This window comes from Lonchura striata, chromosome 36 (assembly GCF_046129695.1).
Source record: "Lonchura striata isolate bLonStr1 chromosome 36, bLonStr1.mat, whole genome shotgun sequence".
Classification (NCBI taxonomy): Eukaryota; Metazoa; Chordata; class Aves; order Passeriformes; family Estrildidae; genus Lonchura; species Lonchura striata.
Genome location: NC_134638.1, coordinates 877,343 through 900,018, shown reverse-complemented (window position 1 = coordinate 900,018; position 22,676 = coordinate 877,343). Strand labels below are relative to the sequence as shown.

Sequence of the window (22,676 nt, the reverse complement as noted above, 5' to 3'; positions counted from 1 at the left end):
CGGCCCAGTGACGTCTCCAGGCAACGACGCCGCGGGATTGGTGCTCTGGTCCCGCGGCCATTTCCGCGTGCTCATCAGACTGCATTTCCCAGCGGCCCTTTCGGCTCTCTGACGTCACCAGGCCGCGACACCATGCGGAAATGGCGCCCTGATCCCCATGGCCCCTCCCATGAGCCCCTGGAGCTCCCCACAGCCCCTGTGAGCCCCCCATGGCCCCCTACAGCCACCAAGCCCCGCATAAGCGGCCAGTGAGCCCCTCTGGGGCCCTGGAGACCCCCGAGGCTCCCCACGCTCCCCCTGGGCTGCACTAGACCCCCTTTGGTGCCCCATAGCCCGCTCAAATCCTCCCCAAGCCCCTGTGTGTAGCCGCCTGTGGCTCTGAGGGCCCCCGTTAGGTTTCTATAGGTTCCTGCGTTACCTCGGAGACCTTGATTTAAATTTTTGCATACGGTTCCCCATAGTTGTGCAATTCGGCATGACACTACGTAAAGTTTTCCGCGGTTTCCTGTGGGCTCTTCAAGCGCTCCTACAAGCCTCTGATAGGCCCCTATAAGCCCCCACAAACCTCCTTTGTGTCCCTATAGCCCCCCACGGGCCCCTATGGCTCCCAGACCCCCCCGTACCCCCCGTAGCCCCCCCCACTCCGCCTTTCCAGCCCCTTGTCCCCTCTCGGCCGCCGTCGGGGCGGCGCGCGCCGCGCCGGGTCACGAGGCCCAGCAGGGGGCGTGGCCTTCCCCATCCGGGGCTCTGCGGCAGGAAAAGGGGCGTGGCCAGCCGGGGCGCGCCCGCCCAATCCTCGCGTCGGCTGAGGCGGGGAGGGAGGGGGCGGGCGGTGGCGGGAGGAGACAGCCAATGAGAGCGCGGCGCCGGGCGGCGCTGACCAATGGGAGAGCGCGGAGGGCGGGGCCTCTCGCGCGCAGGGAGGGGGCGGCGGGTGGCAGCGGCCGCGGCCGCCATCTTGTCGCGGAGGAGCCGAGCGGAGCGGGCGGGACCCGGCGGCGGGGCCTGGACAGCGACATTGGTGCGGGGCCGGCGGCGAGCCCGGGGCTCCTCGGGGGCTTCTCCGGCCTGGAGGGGTGCGGGGAGGCGGCCCCGGGGCCGGCTAGTGCGGCCCCGCCTTGGGGGAAGCCGCGCCGGGCCTGAGGGGGCCGTGGGGGGAGCTGTGAGGGGGAACCGCCCCCCCCACACACACACCGGGACCCTCAGGATGGGGAGCGCGGGCCGGGGCTGCGAGCCCCGCTCGGGGACCGCCGGGAATGGGGAACCCCCCCCCGGGTGGGACCCCGGGGATGGGGAACCCCCCAGGAATGGGGAACCCCCGCAAGGGAGGCCCCGAGGGATCGCCCCGGGACGGGACCCCCGGGACCCCCGCGGGCTCCCCGGTGCTGGGAGCGCTCTCAGGTGGGGGGGGCGGTGCTGTGCCTGGGTCTGGGGGGTGCTGGGGTGGTCTGATGTCCCCTAGTGCCACCTCGCTGTCCCCAAGTGTCCCTCCCCACCCTTCCGTGTGTCCCTCCATCCCTGCGTGTCGCCCTGTCCGTCCCAGGTGTCGCCGGGGCGGTGACAGCCAATGGGACAGCGCGGGGGTGTCGCACCTGGTGGCCCCGCCCTGACCCCATTCACCTGGTGTCACCCTCTGTGTCCCCATTGTCACCTGGTGTCACCCTCTGTGTCCCCGCTGTCACCTGGTGTCACCCTCTGTGTCCCTGGTGTCACCCTCTGTGTCCCCGCTGTCACCTGGTGTCACCCTCGGTGTCCCCACTGTCACCTGGTGTCACCCTCTGTGTTCCCGCTGTCACCTGGTGTCACCCTTGGTGTCCCTGCTGTCACCTGGTGTCACCCTCGGTGTCCCTGGTGTCACTCTCTGTGTCCCCGCTGTCACCTGGTGTCACCCTGCATCACTCTCTCCATCCCTTCGTGTCCCTCAGTGCCACCTCCAGTGTCACCTGGTATCACCTCCACATCATCCCCTGTGCCTGGTGTCACCTCTTGTCACCAGTGTGTCACTGTGTCCTGCTCAGTGCCACCCTCTGTGTCACCCCGGCTGTCGGTGACCTCAGGTCGCCACAGCTGTCACCTCTCGCCCCCAGCATCACCCCATGTCTCTCCCAGTGTCCCCAGCACTGTCCCCGTGTGACTGCCTGTCCCGTGTCCCTGTCCCTAAATGTCCAGCTGGCAGTCCCCAAATGTCCAGTTCCTTGCTGTCCCTGTCCCCAGCTGTCCCCTGACCTGTCCCTGTCCCCAGCTGTCCCCTGGCCTGTCCTTGTCCCCAGATGTCCAGCTTCCCTTTGCCCATGGATGTCCCTGTGTGTCCCCTGACCTGTCCTTGTCTCCTGGTGTCCTCAGCTGTCCCTTGACCTGTCCCTGTCCCCGTGCATCCCCTGACTGTCCCTGTCCCCAACTGTCCCCTGACCTGTCCCTGTCCCCAGCTGTCCCCTGACTGTCCCTGTCCCCGTGCATCCCCTGACTGTCCCTGTCCCCAACTGTCCCCTGACCTGTCCGTGTCCCCAGCTGTCCTCTGACTGTCCCTGTCCCCAGATGTCCCCTGGCTGTCCCTGTCCCCAGATGTCCCCAGCTGTCCCCTGGCTGTCCCTGTCCCCAGCTGTCCCTTGACCTGTCCGTGTCCCCAGCTGTCCCCTGACTGTCCCTGTCCCCAGCTGTCCCCTGACTGTCCCTGTCCCCAGATGTCCCCTGACTGTCCCTGTCCCCAGCTGTCCCCTGACTGTCCCTGTCCCCAGATGTCCAGCTCCCCGCTGTCGAAGAAGCGCCGCGTCTCTGGGTCAGAGCCACCGACGGGCTCCAGCCGCGCCCCTGCCCCCGCCGTGTCCCCGAGCGTCACCCCCGCCAACGTGAGTGCCACCACCCCCTCCTGAGTGCCACCACCCCCTCGGGGACCCTGAGCCACCCACGGGGGCTTTGTCACCCTCTGGGGAGCCCGTGGTGTCATTGTCACCTCTGTGGTGCTCAGAGCTGCTGCTGGGGATGTGGTGTCTCCTGGGGGTGCCGTGTGTTTCTCGATGTCCCCTAACTCTGCTCAGAGTCATTTATTGTCCCTCTTGGCTTGTTTCTTTGTCCTGAGGGTGACATTTGTCCCCCAGGTCCCCAGTGTCCCTTCAACAACGGGCAGTGTCACCCACAAGGTGTCACCTGCCCAATGTTGTCACCACAGAGTGACACCACCGCCCTGCTATCCCTGCTGTCACACCCTGCCACCCCTTGGGGGTCCTGCTCGCTGTCCCAGGGTGTCACAGCACCGTTGTCACCCTCAGTGTCCCCGTGGTGACACCGCTGTCCCCTCTGTCCCCAGGGAATGGCGAAGAACGGGGCCGAGGCCGAGATCGATGAGGGGCTCTACTCCCGCCAGCTGTGAGTGATGGGGACACGGGGGGGACATTTTGGGGTCCCCAAGGGGGTTTGGGGTCCCCACGGACTTGGGGGGGCTCCCTGTGGAGTGGGGGAGTCCCCCATAGTTTGGGGGTTCCCCATGGATTTGGGGTTTTTTCATAGTTTGGGGTGTGCTCTGTGAGTTGTGGGGTCCCCATGGATTTGGGGTTTCCCATGGATTTGGGGTTTCTCCATAGTTTGGGGGGTCCCCATGGTTTTGGGGTTTCCCCGTGGATTTGGGGTTTCTCCATAGTTTGGGGGGTCCCCATGGGTTTGGGGATGTGGCGTAATTAGGGTTTCCTTATACATTTGGGAATTTTATAAGTATGGGGATGCACTTGAATTCGGGGGGTTCTACAGCCTTGAGGGGGTTCCAATCGAAATTTTTGGGTTCCCATTCTTTGGGATCTCATGGAGATTTTTGAGTTTTCATTGAGGTCTTTGGGTTCCCGTTGAGATATTTGACTTTTCATTGATGTCTTTGGGATCCCATTGAGATTTTTGGGCTCCTGTTGAGTTCTTCAGCACTTCATTGAGGTTCTTTGGGCTCCCATTGGGTTTTTGGGGTCCCCATAAACTGAGGTTCCTTATGGATTTGGGGTTTTCCCATAAACTTGGGCTTCTTTATGGGTGTGATCTCATGGATTGAGATTTCCCCATAAATTCAGGATTTTTTATTATTTTAAGCAATTAAGCAGCACGTACTTAAACTGTGGGGGCATCTTACAACCTTTACGAGTTTCCCCTGCAAGCTTTGAGTTTTTTGGGGTTTCCCCTGATTTTTTTGGGGGGTTTTCTCCCTCCCAGGTACGTGCTGGGCCACGAGGCCATGAAGCGCATGCAGACCTCCAACGTGCTGGTGTCGGGGCTGCGGGGGCTGGGCGTGGAGGTGGCCAAGAACCTGGTGCTGGGGGGGGTCAAATCCGTCACCCTGCACGACCCCCACCCCGCAGCCTGGGCCGACCTGGCCTCCCAGGTGGGTCCTTGTGGGCTTTTTTGGGGTTTTTTTACCCCAAAATGTCGTTAATTGCCGCGTTCGGGGGCTTGAGTTTCTTCTGGGTGCGAGGGGATTTTGGAGGGAGGTTTATTGGGGTGATTTTGAGGTGTTTTGGAGGTGTTTGGGGTTGGTTTTGGAGATGTTGGGAGTGCGTTGTGGGGAATTTGGGGTGTTTTGGGGATGTTTTTGGGGTCTTAGGGGGTTTTTTGAAGGGTGTTTTGGGGTTTTTTAGAGGTTCCAGCCCCACCCCGAGCCCTCATTCCTCCCCTGTTCTGCCTGGGGGAAGAGGATGTGGGGTATTTGGGGATGTTTGGGGGAAGTTTTTGAGGTTTTTTGGGGGAAGTTTTTGGGGGTTTTTTGGGATGTTTGGGGGATGTTTTTGGGGTTTTTTGGGGGATATTGTGGGGTTGTTTTGGGGATGATTTGGGGCTGCTTTGGGGATGTTTTGGGGTTGCTTTGGAGTTATTTATGGGGATGTTTTGGAGTTGCTTTGGGGTTGTTCATGGGGCTGCTTTGGGGGTGTTTTGGGGTTGTTTTGGGGTATTTTAGGGTTTCCTGACTCTCGTTCCCCCCAGTTCTACCTGCGGGAGGAGGACGTGGGGCGCAGCCGGGCCGAGGCCACGCTGCCGCGCTTGGCCGAGCTCAACTCCTACGTGGCCGTGAGCAGCACCCGGGAGCCGCTGTCCCAGGAGCTGCTGGGCACATTCCAGGTAACCTGGCACAGGTGTGCCCACCTGGGCACAGGTGTAACCCCCCCAGACAGGTGTAACCCCCTCAGGTGTGCCCACCTGGGCACAGGTGTAACCCCCTCAGGCAGGTGTAACCCCCTCAGGTGTGCCTATCTAGGCACAGGTGTAACCCCAGACAGGTGTAACCCCCTCAGACAGGTGTGCCCGCCTGGGCACAGGTGTAACCCCCTCAGACAGGTGTGCCCACCTGGGGACTGCTGTAAACCTCAGGTGTGCCCCCTCAGGTGTAACCCACTCAGGTGTGCCTGCCTGGGCACAGGTGTAACCCACTCAGGTGTGCCCACCTGGGCACAGGTGTAACCCCCTCAGACAGGTGTAACCCCCTCAGACAGGTTTAACCCCCTCAGGTGTGCCCCCTCAGACAGGTGTGCCCACCTGGGGGGGGTTCAGATGTCCCAGGTAATCCAGGTAGGTGACCCAGCTGAGCCAAGGGGGGTGGCCCAGGTAGGTGGCCAAGCTGCCCTAGCTCAGGTGGCCTGGGTGACTCAGGTGGGTGCCCAGGTGGGTGCCCAGGTGAGTGCCCAGCTGCCCTGTCCCACAGGTGGTGGTGCTGACCAACTCCCCGCTGGAGGAGCAGCTCTGGGTGGGCGATTTCTGCCACAGCCACGGCATCAAGCTGGTGGTGGCCGACACACGCGGGCTCTTCGGGTGAGGGGCACCCCCAAACGGGGCCCTTTTGGGGTCCCTTTTGGGGTGGGATTTTTGGGGTGGATCCCTTTTGGGGTGGGTCCCATTTGGGAAGGGTCCTTTGGGGTGGGATTTTTGGGGTGGATCTCTTTTGGGGTGGATCCCTTTTGGGGTGGGTCCTTTTTGGGGTAGATCCCTTTTGGGGTGGATCCCTTTTGGGGTCCCTTTTGGGGTGGGATTTTTGGGATGCATCTCTTTTGGGGTGGGTCCCATTTGGGAAAGGTCCTTTGGGGTTGGATTTTTGGGGTAGGATTTTTGGGGTGGATCCCTTTTGGGGTGGGTCCCTTTTGGGGTGGGTCCTTTTTGGGGTTGGATTTTTGGGGTGGATCCCTTTTGGGAAGGGCCTTTTAGGGGGGAAATTTTGCCAGGATGGGTCCCTTTTGGGGTGGGATTTTTAGGAAGTTCCTTTTTGGCGTGGAGATTTTAGGGTGAATCCCTTTTGGGGTGGGGATTTTGTGGTGGATAACTTGGGATGGGGATTTTAGGGGAAACGTTTTATGGTAGATCACTTTTGAGGCAGGATTGTTAGGAGTTTCTTTTCAGGGGTGGAGTTTTAGAGTGGGAATTTTTGCATATATCCCTTTTAGAGAGGATTTTTAGGAAATTCTTTTCTGGGGTGGGACTTTTGGAGTGGGATTGTAGGGTGGGATTTTAGGCTGGACCCCTTTTGGGGTTCCGTGCTGACCCCCCTCTCGCAGGCAGCTGTTCTGTGACTTTGGGGACGACATGGTGGTGACAGACCCCAACGGGGAGCAGCCCCTCAGTGCCATGGTGTCCATGGTCACCAAGGTACGGGGAGGGGACAGCCCCGAGCTGTCCCCTCATGGGTGTCCAGGGGGGTTTTAGGGTGTCCTGGACCCCTCAGCAGCCCCTGTGTCCCTCTGGGGGGGGTTTCCTGTGTGCCCGTGTCCCCAGGGCTGTCCTGGGGAGGTTCCTGTGTCCCCTCCATGTCCCCTGACCATGCCCCGTGTCCCCAGGGCTGTCCTGGGGAGGTTCCTGTGTCCCCTCTCTGTCCCCAGGGCTGTCCTGGGGAGGTTCCTGTGTCCCCCCCCCATGTTCCCTGACCGTGCCCCCTGTCCCCAGGGCTGTCTTGGGGAGGTTCCTGTGTCCCTTCTCTGTCCCCAGGGCTGTCCTGGGGAGGTTCCTGTGTCCCCTCTCTGTCCCCAGGGCTGTCCTGGGGAGGTTCCTGTGTCCCCCCCCCATGTTCCCTGACCGTGCCCCCTGTCCCCAGGGCTGTCCTGGGGAGGTTCCTGTGTCCCCCCCATGTTCCCTGACCATGCCCCCTGTCCCCAGGGCTGTCCTGGGGAGGTTCCTGTGTCCCCCCGTGTCCCCTGACCGTGCCCCCTGTCCCCAGGGCTGTCCTGGGGAGGTGACCTGCCTGGACGAGGCGCGCCATGGCTTCGAGACGGGCGACTTTGTCACCTTCACGGAGGTGGAGGGGATGGAGGAGCTGAACCGCTGCGGGCCGGTGGAAATCCGCGTGCTGGGTGAGCCCTGGCTTTGGGGGGCCCTCACCTGGGGCACTTTTGGGGTCTCTGAGGCACCTGGGGCTGCTCTGAGGGGTCTGTGAGGCACCTGGGGCCATTCCTGGGGTACCCCCCTCACTTGGGGCTGTTCCGGGGTGGTCTCTGAGGCACCTGGGGCCCTTTTTGGGCTGTTCCACACACCTGGGTCCCTTTTTTTGGTCTCTCCCACACACCTGGGGCCCTTTTTGGGCTGTTCCACACACCTGGGTCCCTTTTTTTGGTCTCTCCCACACACCTGGGGCCCTTTTTGGGCTGTTCCACACACCTGGGTCCCTTTTTTTGGTCTCTCCCACACACCTGGGGCCCTTTTTGGGGTGCCCTGGTGACACCCCTGTGTCCCCAGGGCCCTACACGTTCAGCATCGGGGACACCAGTGGCTACGGGGACTACGTGCGGGGTGGCATCGTCACCCAGGTCAAGATGCCCAAGCACATCCACTTCGTGAGTGGCACTGGGACGGACTGGGGGGCACTGGGAGGGCACTGGGAGGGGCTTGGGGGTCACTGGGTTATACTGGACTATACTGGGTTGTATTGGCTTCTGTAGAGTTATACTGGGTGGTGCTGGGTTATAGTGGATTATATCAGGTTGTATTGGGTTATATTAGTTTATGTGGGTTTATACTGGGTTATAGTAGGCTATACTGGGTTATACTGGGCTGTACTGGTTTGTTCTGGGTTGTACTAGTTTATGTTAGTTTATGCTAGGGTGTACTGGGTTATATGGGGCTGTACTGGTTTATACTGGGCTGTACAGTTTTATGCTGATTTGCACTGGGGTGCCCCCTCCAGAAATGGTTGTGGGACGTGCTTAGGGGTACTGGGCTGTACTGGTTTACACTGGGATGTCACCTGTCCCCATCCTGTCCCAGAAACGGTTGCGGGACGCGCTGGCCGAGCCCGAGATGATGGTGACGGATTTTGGGAAGGCCGAGAGGCCCTCGATGCTGCACTGGGCGTGGCAGGGCCTGCACCGCTTCCTGCGGCAGCACGGCCGCGCCCCGCGGCCCCGCCACCAGGTAGGGACAGCGGGGACACCGCGGGGACACCGCGGGGACAGCGGGGTACCGGGATGTTGGGGGTGTTGGAGGCCACCATGATCTGCCCCATCTTGGCCGCTCCCGTCGCCAGGTGGTGACGCTGGGGACATGGAGGGTGTTGGGGATGTGGAGACCACCATGACCTGTCCCAACACAATGTTTCTGGGGTCCTGGTGACACTGGGGACATGGAGGCCACCATGACCTGCCCCATCGTGGCCACCCCTGGGTGGTGACACTGGGGACATGGAGGGTGTTGGGGACATGGAGGCCACCATGACCTGTCCCAACACAATGTTTCTGGGGTCCTGGTGACACTGGGGACATGGAGGGTGTTGGGGACAGGGAGGTCACCACGGCCTCACAAGAATTTGGGGACATCAAAGGGGTTGGGGGTGGCTAGGGCTTGGAGGGACATGGGGGACATGGAGACACTGGGTCCTGCACCAGGAGGGACCCACCCCCACCATGGTCCCATTGTCTGTTAGGGACACTGGTGACATCATTTGGGGGTGTCACAGACTCTGGAGTGGCTTTTGGGGATTCTGAGGCCATGGAGGCCACCAGGCCCTGCTCGTGGCCCCTCCCCACTGTCCCCAGCGCTGTCCCCAGCGCCGTGTCCCTGTCCTTGTCCCTGACAGGGTGACGCGGCCGAGGTGGTGGCCCTGACCAAGGAGGTGGCCGCGGGGGCTGAGCTGGACGAGGAGCTGGTGCGGGAATTGGCCTTCCAGGCCACCGGCGACCTGGCCCCGGTCAACGCCTTCATCGGTGGCCTGGCCGCGCAGGAGGTCATGAAGGTACCGTGTCCCCGTGTCCCCAAGGCCACCTGGGGCTGCTGTCCCTGTGTGTCACAGCTGGAGTTGCTCACCTGGCCAGACTCGGTGTCTGTGTCCCCTGGTGGTGTCCCCTGGGGTCACTGCAGTGTCCTTGAGGTGGTCACTGGCGTTCCCCCGATGTCACTGCCTTGTCCTTGTCCTGTCCCTGGGTCCTTGTCCCTGACGTATTTCCAGGTTCCTGTCCCTCATGTCCCTGGGATGTCCCCAGCGTGTCTCCCACTGTCCTGTCCCTGATCCATCCCTTGGGATGTCCCTGACGTGTTCCTCAGGATTTCCATGTCCCTATCCCTGTCCCCAGGCTGTCCCTGTCCCTAGCTGTCCCTGACTGTCCCCATCCCTGACTGTCCCCAGGCTGTCCCTGTCCCTGACTGTCCCCAGGCTGTTTCTGGCTGTCCCTGACTGTCCCTGACTGTCCCCAGGCTGTCCCTGTCCCTGACTGTCCCCATCCCTGACTGTCCCTGTCCCTGACTGTTCCTGTTCCTGACTGTCCCCAGGCTGTCCCTGACTGTCCCCGGCTGTCCCTGACTGTCCCCGGGTGTCCCTGACTGTCCTCGGGCTGTCCCTGACTGTCCCCAGGCTGTCTCTGTCCCTGGCTGTCCCCAGGCTGTCCCTGACTGTCCCTGTCCCCAGGCTGTCCCTGTCCCTGACTGTCCCCAGGCTGTCTCTGTCCCTGACTGTCCCCGGGTGTCCCTGACTGTCCCCGGCTGTCCCTGACTGTCCCCGGCTGTCCCTGACTGTCCTCGGGCTGTCCCTGACTGTCCCCGGGTGTCCCTGACTGTCCCCGGCTGTCCCTGTCCCCCAGGCTGTGTCGGGGAAGTTCACGCCCATCACGCAGTGGCTTTACTTCGACGCGCTCGAGTGTCTGCCCGAGGAGAACCGCGACACGCTGCTGACCGAGGAGCAGTGCCGGCCGGTGAGGGGACACGGGGACACCTGGGGGGCTGGGGGACACCCCTGGGCGGTGTCACTTTGGGGGGGTCATCAGTTGGAGGACACTGGTTAGGGGATCCCCACTGGTCACCCCGCTGCGGACAGCAGGTGCCTCACGGGGTGAGGGTGGCCACCAAGCACCCATGGGTGGTCATTCCATGAGGACACAGCCACGGCTGCTGTCACCCCTGAGTCCCCGTGGTGGCTCTGCAGCCCCGGGGGTGTCCCCTGGCAGGTGACACAGCCAGGTGATGCCGGTGTCGCATCGTCCCCAGCGCAACAGCCGCTACGACGGGCAGATCGCGGTGTTCGGGGCCGAGCTGCAGGCCAAGCTGGGTGCCCAGAAGTACTTCGTGGTCAGTGTCCCCATGTCCCCAGTGTCCTCACGCGTGGTCTCCATCATCCATGAGTTTCTTGTGTTGTCACCTGTTCCTCAAACGTCACCAAATTTCCCTTCAGAGATTTACAAGCGTCACCTCTCCCACCCGCACGTCCCCAACCATCCTGGGCCACCCTAAGTGTCCCCATGTGTCCCTTCTGTGTTCCCTGGTGTCCTCACACGTTTCACAATTGTTCCTTCAAGTCATCCGCATGTCCTCGATGTCCCTCGTGTCCCCAACACTGATCGAGTGTCCTCAGAGTGTCCCAAAGTCTCCCTTCACCCCAGTTCCTTGCCCACCATGTGTCCCCAACCCTCCTGGGGCCACCTCGTGCTGGGTCCCCACACATCCCCACGTGTCCCCAGCCCCACAGGCCACCTCCTGCTGTGTCCCCACGTGTCCCCACCCCTGTGAGCCACCTCGTGCTCTGTCCCCACGTGTCCCCACGTGTCCCCGGCAGGTGGGGGCGGGGGCCATTGGCTGCGAGCTGCTCAAGAACTTTGCGATGGTGGGACTGGGCTGCGGCCCCGAGGGCAGCGTCACCGTCACCGACATGGACACCATCGAGAAGTCCAACCTCAACCGCCAGTTCCTCTTCCGGCCGTGGGACGTCACGGTGAGGGCTCGGAGCGGCCGGAGCGTTGGCCAACGTTGGGTTGGCTACGCCGAGCTGGAGTGGGTGAAGTTGGGGGGACAATGAGGGGCAGAGCCAGTGGAGGTTGGGCAGCCACCCTTAAGATGCTGCCATTGAGTTGGCCAACGTCAAGGATTGAGCTTTGTGCTCACCATCAGCGGTTGAGTGTCATGCTCAACGTCAACACTTAAGTTTCTTGACCACTGTCAATGGTTGAGTTTCTTGCCCACCATCAGCGGTTGAATTTCATTCTCAACATCAACAATTGAGTTTTTTGGCCAATGTCACCATTAGAGTTTCTCGGTCAACGTCAAGTTCTTGGCCAATGTTTCAGGTTGAGTTTTGTGCTCGTTAGCTTCTTGGCCAGCATCAACAATCAAGTTTCATGCTTGATATCAACTGTTGAGTTTCTTTGCCAGTGTCAGTAGTAGAATTTTTGGCTAACGTCAATGATTGAGTTTTGTGCTCAACAGTAACGATTGAGTTTCTTGGCCAACATCAACAATTGAGTTCTGTGCTCAACAGTAATGGTTAACTTTCTTGGCCAACACCAACAATTGAGTTCTGTGCTAAATGTCAGTGGTTGAGTTTCTTGGCCAATGCCAATGACTGGTTTTCCTGGTTCATATCAACGGTTGGCTTTTGCGCTCAGCGTCAACAGTTGAGTTTCTTGGCCAACACCCATGGTTGAGTTTTTGGGATGTGTCGCCGCATTAGGAAAGGGGCGTGGCCTCCAAGGGCGTGTCCCAAGGGGCGGGGCTCACAGCCCAGCTCTTCCCCCACCCACAGAAGCTGAAGTCGGAGCGGGCGGCGGCGGCGGCGCGGGAGATGAACCCGGCGCTGCGCGTCAGCAGCCGCACCGACCGCGTGGGCCCCGACACCGAGCGCGTCTACGACGACGACTTCTTCGAGGGGCTGGACGGCGTGGCCAACGCGCTGGACAACGTGGATGCGCGTGAGCACGGGGGGCTGGGGGCTGCCGGGACCTCGGGGGGCGCAGGAGCGACCCTTGGGCTGTGGGGACCCTTCGGGGGCTGTGGGGACCCTTGGGGGGCTATGGGGACCCTTGGGGGGCTATGGGGACTCTTGGGGGGCTATGGGGACCTTTGGGGGGCTATAGGGATCCTTGGGGGGCTATGGGGACCCTTGGGGAGCTATGGGGACCCTTGGGGGGCTATGGGGACCTTTGGGGGGCTATGGGGACCCTTGGAGGGCTATGGGGACCCTTGGAGGGCTATGGAGATCCTTGGAGGGCTATGGAGATCCTTGGGGGGCTATGGGGACCCTTGGGGGGCTATGGGGACCTTTGGGGGGCCATGGGGACCCTTGGGGGGCTATAGGGACCCTTGGGGGGCCATGGGGACCCTTGGGGGGCCATGGGGACCCTTGGGGGGCTATAGGGACCCTTGGAGGGCTATGGGGACCTTTGGGGGACCATAGGGACCCTTGGGGGGCTATGGGGACCCTTGGGGGGCTATGGGGACCCTTGGGGGGCTGTGGGGACCCTTGGCAGGGACTGTGGGGATCCTTGGAGAGCTGCCCCATAGCCCCTGCTTGTGCCCCATATCTGAGGGTTCCACACAGCCCCTGGGGGTGCCCCATATTTGAGGGTACCCCATATCTGGGTTCACCACAACCCCTGGGGTGCCCTCTATTCATAGGGTGCCCCATAACCCCCAAAGATCTTAGGCAGTGTGTACTGTGGGGTGTCCCATATCTGGGGGTGCCCCATCTGTACCCCCTGGGGTGCCCCACACCCCCTGGCCTGCCCCATAACTGCCCCCCACCCCCGGGCAGGGCTGTACACAGATGGGCACTGAGTTTATTCTAGGATTCCCTATATCCACTGCTCATGCTCCATATCTAGGGGTGCCCTACAGCCCTTTGGGGTGCCCCACACCCCCTGGCCTGCCCCATAACTGCCCCCCACCCCCGGGCAGGGCTGTACATGGACCGGCGCTGCGTTTATTACCGGAAGCCGCTGCTGGAGTCGGGCACGCTGGGCACCAAGGGCAACGTGCAGGTGGTGATCCCGTTCCTGAGCGAGTCCTACAGCTCCAGCCAGGACCCCCCCGAAAAGGCCATTCCCATCTGCACCCTCAAGAACTTCCCCAACGCCATCGAGCACACGCTGCAGGTGCGTCCAGGTGTGCCCAGGGGCACCTGGCGGGCGTGGGGGGCACCCGGGGTGTCCGGCTGGAGCGTGCCCAGCTGGTGTTTTTGGGGGGTTCCAGATGGCTGGGTGGCACTTGAGGGGTCCTGGAGAGCACAGGGGTCCCGTTCGGAGGTATCTCAGACTCTGGGTTCCCTGCTTTGGGGGGTCCTGGATTTGGAGTTGTGGTCTGGGGGGTCCTGGACACCGGAGTCATTCTTTTGGGGGTCCTGGGTTCTGGTTTGGGGGTTCTGAACATTGGGGTTGTGATTTAGGGGGTGTCCTGGACACTGGGGTTCCATTTTGGGAGATCCCAGACTCTGTTCCCTGGTTTTGGGGGTCCTGCACACTAAAGTGCCCATTCTGGGGGGTCCTGGATACCAGGCTTGTGGTTTGGTGGGTCCTGGACATCAGGGTTCCATTTTGGGGAATCCCAGACACCAAGTTCCCTGTTTTGGGGTGTCCTGGGCACCACAGTCCCTGTTTCGGGGTGTCCTGGGCACCGCAGTCCCTGTTCCGGGGTGTCCTGGGCACCGCAGTCCCTGTTCCGGGGTGTCCTGGGCACTGCAGTCCCTGTTTCGGGGTGCCCCTGGTGCCAGGACCCCCCAGTGACACCCCCTTGTCGCAGTGGGCGCGTGACGAGTTCGAGGGGCTCTTCAAGCAGCCGGCCGAGAACGTGAACCAGTACCTGATGTGAGTGTGGGGGACGGGCACCCCAAATCCCACTGGATTCCCCCAGAGACCCCAAATTCCTGGAACACATCCTACACCCTGTGAGCCTCCCATAACCCCTGTACCCCCCTAACCCCTGCACCCCCTTTTCCCCCAGGGACCCCAAGTTCCTGGAGCACACCCTGCACCCTGTGACCCCCCTAACCCCTGCACCCCGTTTCCCCCAGGGACCCCAAGTTCCTGGAGCACACCCTGTGACCCCCCCCAAACCCCTGCACCCCGTTTCCCCCAGGGACCCCAAGTTCCTGTAGCACACCCTGCACCCTGTGACCCCCTCAAACCCCTGTGACCCCCCTAACCCAGGCCTGCACCCCATTTTCCCCCAGGGACCCCAAGTTCCTGGAGCACACCCTGCACCCTGTGACCCCCCCCTAACCCCTGTGACCCCCCCTAACCCCTGCACCCCATTTCCCCCAGGGACCCCAAGTTCCTGGAGCGCACCCTGCACCTGGTGGGCACCCCTGTGACCCCCCTAAAGCCCTGCACCCTGTTTCCCCCAGGGACCCCAAGTTCCTGGAGCGCACCCTGCATCCTGTGACCCCCTCAAACCCCTGTGACCCCCCTAACCCAGGCCTGCACCCCATTTTCCCCCAGGGACCCCAAGTTCCTGGAGCGCACCCTGCACCCTGTAATGCCCTATAACCCCTGTGACCCCCCTAACCCAGGCCTGCACCCCATTTTCCCCCAGGGACCCCAAGTTCCTGGAGCACACCCTGCACCCTGTGACCCCCCCTAACCCCTGTGACCCCCCTAACCCAGGCCTGCACCCCGTTTTCCCCCAGGGACCCCAAGTTCCTGGAGCACACCCTGCACCCTGTGACCCCCCCAAACCCCTGCACCCCATTTCCCCCAGGGACCCCAAGTTCCTGGAGCGCACCCTGTGCCTGGCGGGCACCCCTGTGACCCCCCTAAACCCTGCACCCCATTTCCCCCAGGGACCCCAAGTTCCTGGAGCGCACCCTGCACCCTTTGACCCCCCCTAAACCCCTGTGACCCCCCTAACCCAGGCCTGCACCCCATTTCCCCCAGGGACCCCAAGTTCCTGTAGCACACCCTGCACCCTGTGACCCCCCTAAACCCTGCACCCCATTTTCCCCAGGGACCCCAAGTTCCTGGAGCGCACCCTGCGCCTGGCGGGCACGCAGCCGCTGGAGGTGCTGGAGGCCGTGCAGCGCAGCCTGGTCAGCGACCGGCCCCGCGCCTGGCCCGACTGCGTGGCCTGGGCCTGCCGGCACTGGCACCGCCAGTACAGCAACAACATCCGCCAGCTGCTGCACAACTTCCCCCCGGGACAGGTGGGAGACATTAATTAACACCTTCTTTAATTAGTTAGCCCTGATTAATTACCCTGTTAACACCATTAGTTACCTTATTTGCCCCCATTGCTTCATTTATCCCAACCTCGTTTACCCCACCATCCACCAGCTGCTGCACAACTTCCCCCCAGGACAGGTGGGAGAGCTTAATTAACATGTTATTTAATTAATTATCTTCTTAGCCCTGATTTATTATCCTATTAACACCATTAGTTACTTTATTGGCCCTCATTGCTTTGTTTACCCCAAACTTATTTACCTCAATATCCAGCAGCTGCTGCACAACTTACCCCTGGGACAGATGGAAGAGCTTAATTAATTTGTTACTTAATTTGTTAGCCCTGATTAATTATCCTATTAACACCATTAGTTACTTTATTTGCCCTCATTACTTTATTTACCCCAACCAATATCTGCCAGCTGCTGCACAACTTACCCCTGGGACAGGTGGGCACCTGTTAATTACCTTGTTAACCTGGTTAATTACATTGTTAGCCCCAATTAATTGCTCCACTAACCCTGTTAGTTATCTCATTTACCCCAATCAATTACCTCATTTACCCCAACATCTGCCAGCTGCTGCACAACTTCTCCCCAGGAGAGGTGGGCACCACTATTAATTATGTCCTCAACACTCATTAATTATCTCCTTAACTCTCATTAATTACCTCCTAAACCCAAATTAATTGCCTTGTTAACACACATTACCTTGTTAACCCTATTATTTCATTTACCCCAACATCTGCCAAGACAGGTGGGCACCCCTTGATTATCTTGTTAATCTAATTAATACGTTGTCGACTTAAACAATTGGCTCAGTAACTCCAATTAATTACTCATTAAGCTCAATTAATGACCTTGCTAACCTGATTTTCTCTCTTCCCGCCAGAAAACGAACTCGGGGACCCTGTTCTGGTCGGGGCCCAAGCGCTGCCCCCACCCCCTCGTGTTCGACCCCGACAACGTGAGTGGGGTCACCTGGGGAGGGGACATCACCTGTGTCACCTGGGGAGGGGACAGCACCTGTGTCACCTGGGGAGGGGACAGCACCTGGGGGAGGGACATCACCTGGGGAGGGGACAGCACCTGTGTCACCTGGGGAGGGGCTGTGCCCCGTAGGTGCCACCCCTGTCTCTCTGAGTGCCAACCCTCCCGCCGTGGGTGCCACCTGCCCCCCGTGGGTGCCACCTGCCCCCCGTGGGTGCCACCTGCCCCCCTTTGGGTGCCACCTGCCCCCCGTGGGTGCCACCCCCGCCCCTCTGAGTGCCACCTGCCCCCCGTGTCCCCCAGCCCCTGCACCTGGACTACGTGGTGGCGGCGGCGAACCTGTTTGCGCAGAGCTACGGCATCGCGGGCTCGCGGGACCGGGCGGCCGTGGCCGAGCTGCTGCGGCACGTGCGCGTGCCGCCCTTCGCGCCCAAGGCCGGCGTGCGCATCCACGTGTCCGACCAGGAGCTGCAGAGCGCCAGCGCCGCGCTGGGTACGGCACGGCGGGCACGGGAGAGGGGCTGGGGCACGGGGACAGGGGCTGGGGGCATGGGGAGAGGGGCTGGGGCATTGGGAGAGGGGCTGGGGGCACTGGGAGAGGGGCTGGAAATTATTGTGGGGACTGGGAACACTGGGAGAGGGGCTGGGGACACTGGGAGAGGGGCTGGGGGTGTTGAGAGAGGGGCTGGGGGTATTGGGAGAGGGGCTGGGGGCACTGGGAGAGGGGCTGGGGGCATGGGGAGAGGGGCTGGGGCACGGGGACAGGGGCTGGGGGTATTGGGAGAGGGGCTGGGGGCACTGGGAGAGGGGCTGGGGCACTGGGAGAGGGGCTGGGGCACTGGGAGAGGGGCTGGGGCACGGGGACAGGGGCTGGGGGTATTGGGAGAGGGGCTGGGACATTGGGAGAGGGGCTGGGGGCACTGGGAGAGGGGCTGGGGTATTGGGAGAGGGGCTGGGGGGCACTGGGTGAGGGGCTGGGGCGCATTGGGAGAGGGGCTGGGGCACAGGGAGAGGGGCTGGGGGCACTGGGAGAGGGGCTGGGAATTATTGTGGGGACTGGGAACACTGGGAGAGGGGCTGGGGGCATGAGGAGAGGGGCTGGGGCACTGGGAGAGGGGCTGGGGCACTGGGAGAGGGGCTGGGGGCACTGGGAGAGGGGCTGGGGGCACTGGGAGAGTGGCTGGGGTATTGGGAGAGGGGCTGGGGCACTGGGAGAGGGGCTGGGGGCATGGGGAGAGGGGCTGGGGCACTGGGAGAGGGGCTGGGGCACTGGGAGAGGGGCTGGGGGCACTGGGAGAGGGGCTGGGGCATTGGGAGAGGGGCTGGGGGCACGGGGAGAGGAGCTGGGGCACTGGGAACACTGGGGGGCACTGGGAGAGGGGCTGAAATGCCACCCTGGGCACAGAGGGAGCACTGGGTGGGCTTTGAATGCCACTTTGGGTGAGGGGCTGGGGGTCCCACGGGTGCCAGGGGGTGCAGGGGGGCGCGGGGGTCCCACGTGTGCCCCTCTCTCCCTCCCCACAGACGACGGGCGCCTGGAGGAGCTGAAGGCGTCGCTGCCCAGCCCCGAGGAGCTCCCGGGGTTCCGGATGTTCCCCATCGACTTCGAGAAGGTGGGTGCTGCTCTCTGCCCTCCTGGGTAACCCCCTGGGTGCCCCCAGCCCTCCTGGGTGCCCCCCATCCACCCCTGGCTGTCCCCAGGACGATGACACCAATTTCCACATGGATTTCATCGTGGCCGCCTCCAACCTGCGGGCAGAGAACTACGACATCCCCCCGGCCGACCGCCACAAGGTGGGCACCGGGCTGGGTGAGGGTCTGGGGGGACCTATGGGGTGTCAAGGGTGCTAATGGGGTTTTTGTGGGTGCTAGAGGTTGCTTGGGGTATTTCAGGGGTTATTGTGGGGTGCTATGGGTTTTTTATGGGTGTTGGGGGGTGTTTTGGGGTATTTCCAGGGTTATTGTGGGGTGCTATGGGGTTTTTATGGGTGTTGGGGGGTGTTTTGGGGTATTTCAGGGGTTATTGTGGGGTGCTATGGGGTTTTTATGGGTGTTGGGGGGTGTTTTGGGGTATTTCAGGGGTTATTCTGGGATGTGTGGGGCACACACAGAGCCCATATGGACCCCACAGTGGCCGTGGGGTTCTGGGGTGGGCTGTGAATCCCTCAGGCTGGTTCTTGGGGCCATCCCCCAAACCCTAAATCCCTTTTTTCTGTCCCCCAGAGCAAACTGATCGCGGGGAAGATCATCCCGGCCATCGCCACCACCACGGCGGCCGTGGTGGGCCTGGCGTGCCTGGAGCTCTTCAAGCTGGTGCAGGGGCACCGCCGGCTGAGCTCCTACAAAAACGCCTTCCTCAACCTGGCCCTGCCCTTCGTGGGCTTCTCCGAGCCCCTCGCGTGCCCCCGCAACAAGGTGGGCACCGCCAGGGCCGGGCGGGGTCACTGCGGGGTGGCCGGAGGGGGTTTGGGGTCATGGTGGGGCTGGGGGTCACTTCCAGAGGGGATTTGGGGTCATGGTGGGGCTGGGGGTCACTTCCAGAGGGGATTTGGGGTCATGGTGGGGCTGGGGTCACTTCCAGAGGGGATTTGGGGTCATGGTGGGGCTGGGGTCACTTCCAGAGGAGATTTGGGGTCATGGTGGGGCTGGGGGTCACTTCCAGAGGGGATTTGGGGTCATGGTGAGGCTGGCGGTCACTTCCAGAGGGGATTTGGGGTCACAGTGGGGCTGGGCTCTGTTCCCAGTGGGGATTTGGGGTCACAGTGGGACCAAGCTTTGCTCCCAGCAGGGATTTGGGGTCACAGTGGGGCTGGGCTCTGTTCCCAGTGGGGATTTGGGGTCACAGTGGGGCTGGGCTCTGTTCCCAGTGGGGATTTGGGGTCGCAGTGAGGCTGGGCTCTGTTCCCAGTGAGGATTTGGGGTCACAGTGAGACCAGGCTTTGCTCCCAGAGGGAATTTGGGGTCACAGTGGGGCTGGGCTCTGTTCCCAGTGGGGATTTGGGGTCACAGTGGGGCTGGGCTCTGTTCCCAGTGAGGATTTGGGGTCGCAGTGAGGCTGGGCTCTGTTCCCAGTGGGGATTTGGGGTCGCAGTGAGGCTGGGCTCTGTTCCCAGTGGGGATTTGGGGTCACAGTGGGGCTGGGCTCTGTTCCCAGTGAGGATTTGGGGTCGCAGTGAGGCTGGGCTCTGTTCCCTGTGAGGATTTGGGGTCGCAGTGAGGCTGGGCTCTGTTCCCAGTGGGGATTTGGGGTCGCAGTGGGGCTGGGGGTCGCTCCCAAAGGGGATTTGGGATCCCCCCCCCCAGCTCTGACCGTCCCCACCGTGTCCCCAGTACTACGAGGTGGAGTGGACGCTGTGGGACCGGTTCGAGGTGCAGGGGCTGCAGCCCGACGGGCAGGAGATGACCCTGCGCCAGTTCCTCGCCTACTTCAAGGTACTGGGAGGGACTGGGAGGGGAGCAGGGGACAACTGAGGCACCCCAACCAAGAGGAGAGTGCTGGGAACGGGGGAAAGGTCCAGCCCCTGTGGTGGCCGATGTCCCCAAACCCCGCTGACCCCTGTGGTGGCCGATGTCCCCAAGCCCTGCTGACCCCTGTGGTGGCCGATGTCCCCCAGCCTCACTGACCCCTGTGGTGGCCGATGTCCCCAAACCCCACTGACCCCTGTGGTGGCCAATGTCCCCCAGCCCCACTGACCCCTGTCCCCATGTCCCCACAGAAGGAGCACCGGCTGGAGATCACCATGCTGTCCCAGGGCGTGTCCATGCTCTACTCCTTCTTCATGCCGGCCGCCAAGCTGCGCGAGCGCCACGACCAACCGTAGGGACACGGGGGACACGGGTGGGCTCCAGGGCAGGGACAGGACAGCAGGGTTGGAGGAAGGCACAGGGACATGTCCTGGGGACAAGAACACGGCCCTGTGGTGGGAGGACGTGTTTCAGGGGTGGGGACAGGGTGTGGCTGTGTCCCCTTGTCCCTCGAGGATGACCTCTGCCACATGTCCCTGCCATGTCACCCTCTGATGACACAGACCATGCCACGTCTCCCTCCATGCCCCCAGGATGACCCATGCCACATGTCCCTGCCGTGTCCCCTCTAAGAATGACCCATGCCACATGTCCCTGCCATGTCCCCCTATGTCCCCCTGTCCCCACAGGATGACAGAAATCACAGCTCATGTCCTGCCATGTCCCCCACTGTCCAAGATGACAGACTGTGCCCTATGCCCCTGCCATGTCCCCTGTCCCCACAAGATGACCACGTCCCTGCCATGTTCCCCGTCCCCACACGATGACCATGTCCCTGCCATGTCCCTGCCATGTCCCCCATCCCCACAAGATGACCACGTCCCTGCCATGTTCCCCGTCCCCACACGATGACCACGTCCCTGCCATGTTCCCCATCCCCACAACACAACCATGTCCCTGCCATGTTCCCCATCCCCACAACATGACCATGTCCCTGCCATGTCCCCCATCCCCACAAGATGACCATGTCCCTGCCATGTTCCCCATCCCCACAACATGACCACGTCCCTGCCATGTCTCCCATCCTCACAAGATGACCACGTCCCTGCCATGTTCCCCGTCCCCACAAGATGACCATGTCCCTGCCATGTTCCCCATCCCCACACGATGACCACGTCCCTGCCATGTTCCCCGTCCCCACAACATGACCACGTCCCTGCCATGTTCCCCGTCCCCACACGATGACCACGTCCCTGCCATGTTCCCCATCCCCACAACATGACCACGTCCCTGCCATGTCCCCTGTCCCCCCAGGATGACAGAGATCGTGACGCGGGTGTCCAAGAAGAAGCTGGGCCGCCACGTCAAGGCGCTGGTGTTCGAGCTGTGCTGCAACGACGACAGCGACGCCGACATCGAGGTGCCCTACGTGCGCTACACCATCCGCTAGGGGGCGCCCGGCCCCGCCCCGCCCGGCCCCGCCCCCCACGGGCCACGCCCACCCACGCCCCGCCCCCTCCCATAGTCGTTGTTGTGTCGGCCCCGCCCCCTGGTGGGGGCGGGGCCTGGGGGCGGGGCGAGGGCCCCGCCCAATAAATATAGACCTTGGCAAAAAGGGGGCGTGTCCGAGTCACGGGTGACAGCGGTGACAGCGCTCACTGTGGTGGCACTGATTCCTGTGGTGGCAATGACATGGCTGGCACGTGACAGCGGTGACAGCAGTGACAATGTTCCCTATGGTGGCAATGCCATGGCTGGCACATGACAGCGGTGACAGTGCTCCCTGTGGTGGCACTGATTCCTGTGGTGGCAATGCCATGGCTGGCACATGACAGCGGTGACAGTGCTCCCTGTGGTGGCACCAAGGTGGCACCAACTCCTGTGGTGGCAATGACATGGCTGGCACGTGACAGCGGTGACAGTGCTCCCTATGGTGGCACCAACTCCTGTGGTGGCAATGCCGTGGTTGGCATGTGACAGCGGTGACAGCGGTGACAGTGCTCCCTGTGGTGGCACCAACTCCTGTGGTGGTAATGCCATGGCTGGCATGTGACAGCGGTGACAGCGGTGACAATGTACCCTATGGTGGCAATGCCATGGCTGGCACATGACAGCGGTGACAGTGCTCCCTGTGGTGGCACCAAGGTGGCACAAACTCCTGTGGTGGCAATGTCATGGCTGGCATGTGACAGCGGTGACAGTGCTCCCTATGGTGGCAATGACATGGCTGGCACGTGACAGCGGTGACAGTGCTCCCTATGGTGGCACCAACTCCTGTGGTGGCAATGCCGTGGTTGGCATGTGACAGCGGTGACAGTGTTCCCTGTGGTGGCACCAAGGTGGCACCAACTCCTGTGGTGGCAATGTCATGGCTGGCATATGACAGCGGTGACAGTGCTCCCTATGGTGGCACCAACTCCTGTGGTGGCAATGCCGTGGTTGGCATGTGACAGCGGTGACAGTGCTCCCTGTGGTGGCACCAAGGTGGCACAAACTCCTGTGGTAGCAATGCTGTGGCTGGCACATGACAACGGTGACAGTGCTCCCTGTGGTGGCAATGCCATGGCTGGCACGTGACAGCGGTGACAGTGCTCCCTGTGGTGGCAATGACATGGCTGGCACGTGACAGCAGTGACAGTGCTCCCTATGGTGGCACCAACTCCTGTGGTGGCAATGCCGTGGTTGGCATGTGACAGCGGTGACAGTGTTCCCTGTGGTGGCAATGACATGGCTGGCACGTGACAGCAGTGACAGTGCTCCCTATGGTGGCACCAACTCCTGTGGTGGCAATGCCGTGGTTGGCATGTGACAGCGGTGACAGCGGTGGCAGTGCTCCCTGTGGTGGCAATGTCATGGCTGGCATGTG

At 62.0% G+C, this 22,676-nt stretch overlaps 1 protein-coding gene across 1 annotated transcript; it reads left to right on the top strand.

The window, feature by feature from the left end:
• The first annotated feature begins 933 nt into the window (after nt 1-933).
• On the top strand, nt 934-21,425 carry UBA1 (ubiquitin like modifier activating enzyme 1). The gene is made up of 26 exons (XM_077789724.1): nt 934-1,021; nt 2,736-2,846; nt 3,305-3,363; nt 4,189-4,357; nt 4,954-5,088; nt 5,669-5,775; nt 6,513-6,603; nt 7,169-7,301; nt 7,684-7,781; nt 8,212-8,358; nt 9,020-9,175; nt 10,017-10,127; nt 10,420-10,500; nt 10,985-11,140; nt 11,948-12,113; nt 13,099-13,295; nt 13,939-14,003; nt 15,142-15,337; nt 16,248-16,322; nt 16,649-16,838; nt 17,870-17,958; nt 18,047-18,139; nt 18,569-18,760; nt 19,676-19,777; nt 20,062-20,162; nt 21,125-21,425. The coding sequence occupies exons 2-26, from the start codon at nt 2,736-2,738 to the stop codon at nt 21,258-21,260; spliced, it is 3,156 nt and encodes a 1,051-aa protein (XP_077645850.1). The 5' UTR covers nt 934-1,021; the 3' UTR covers nt 21,261-21,425.
• The last annotated feature ends 1,251 nt before the right edge of the window (nt 21,426-22,676 follow it).

Coding starts and splice junctions, on each gene's coding strand:
- UBA1 (XM_077789724.1), top strand. CDS start 2,736: ATGTCCAGCTCCCCGCTGTCGAAGAAGCGCCGCGTCTCTGGGTCAGAG. Junction 11,141..11,947: donor TCCGGCCGTGGGACGTCACG/GTGAGGGCTCGG, acceptor CCCCACCCACAG/AAGCTGAAGTCGGAGCGGGC. Junction 12,114..13,098: donor GCTGGACAACGTGGATGCGC/GTGAGCACGGGG, acceptor ACCCCCGGGCAG/GGCTGTACATGGACCGGCGC.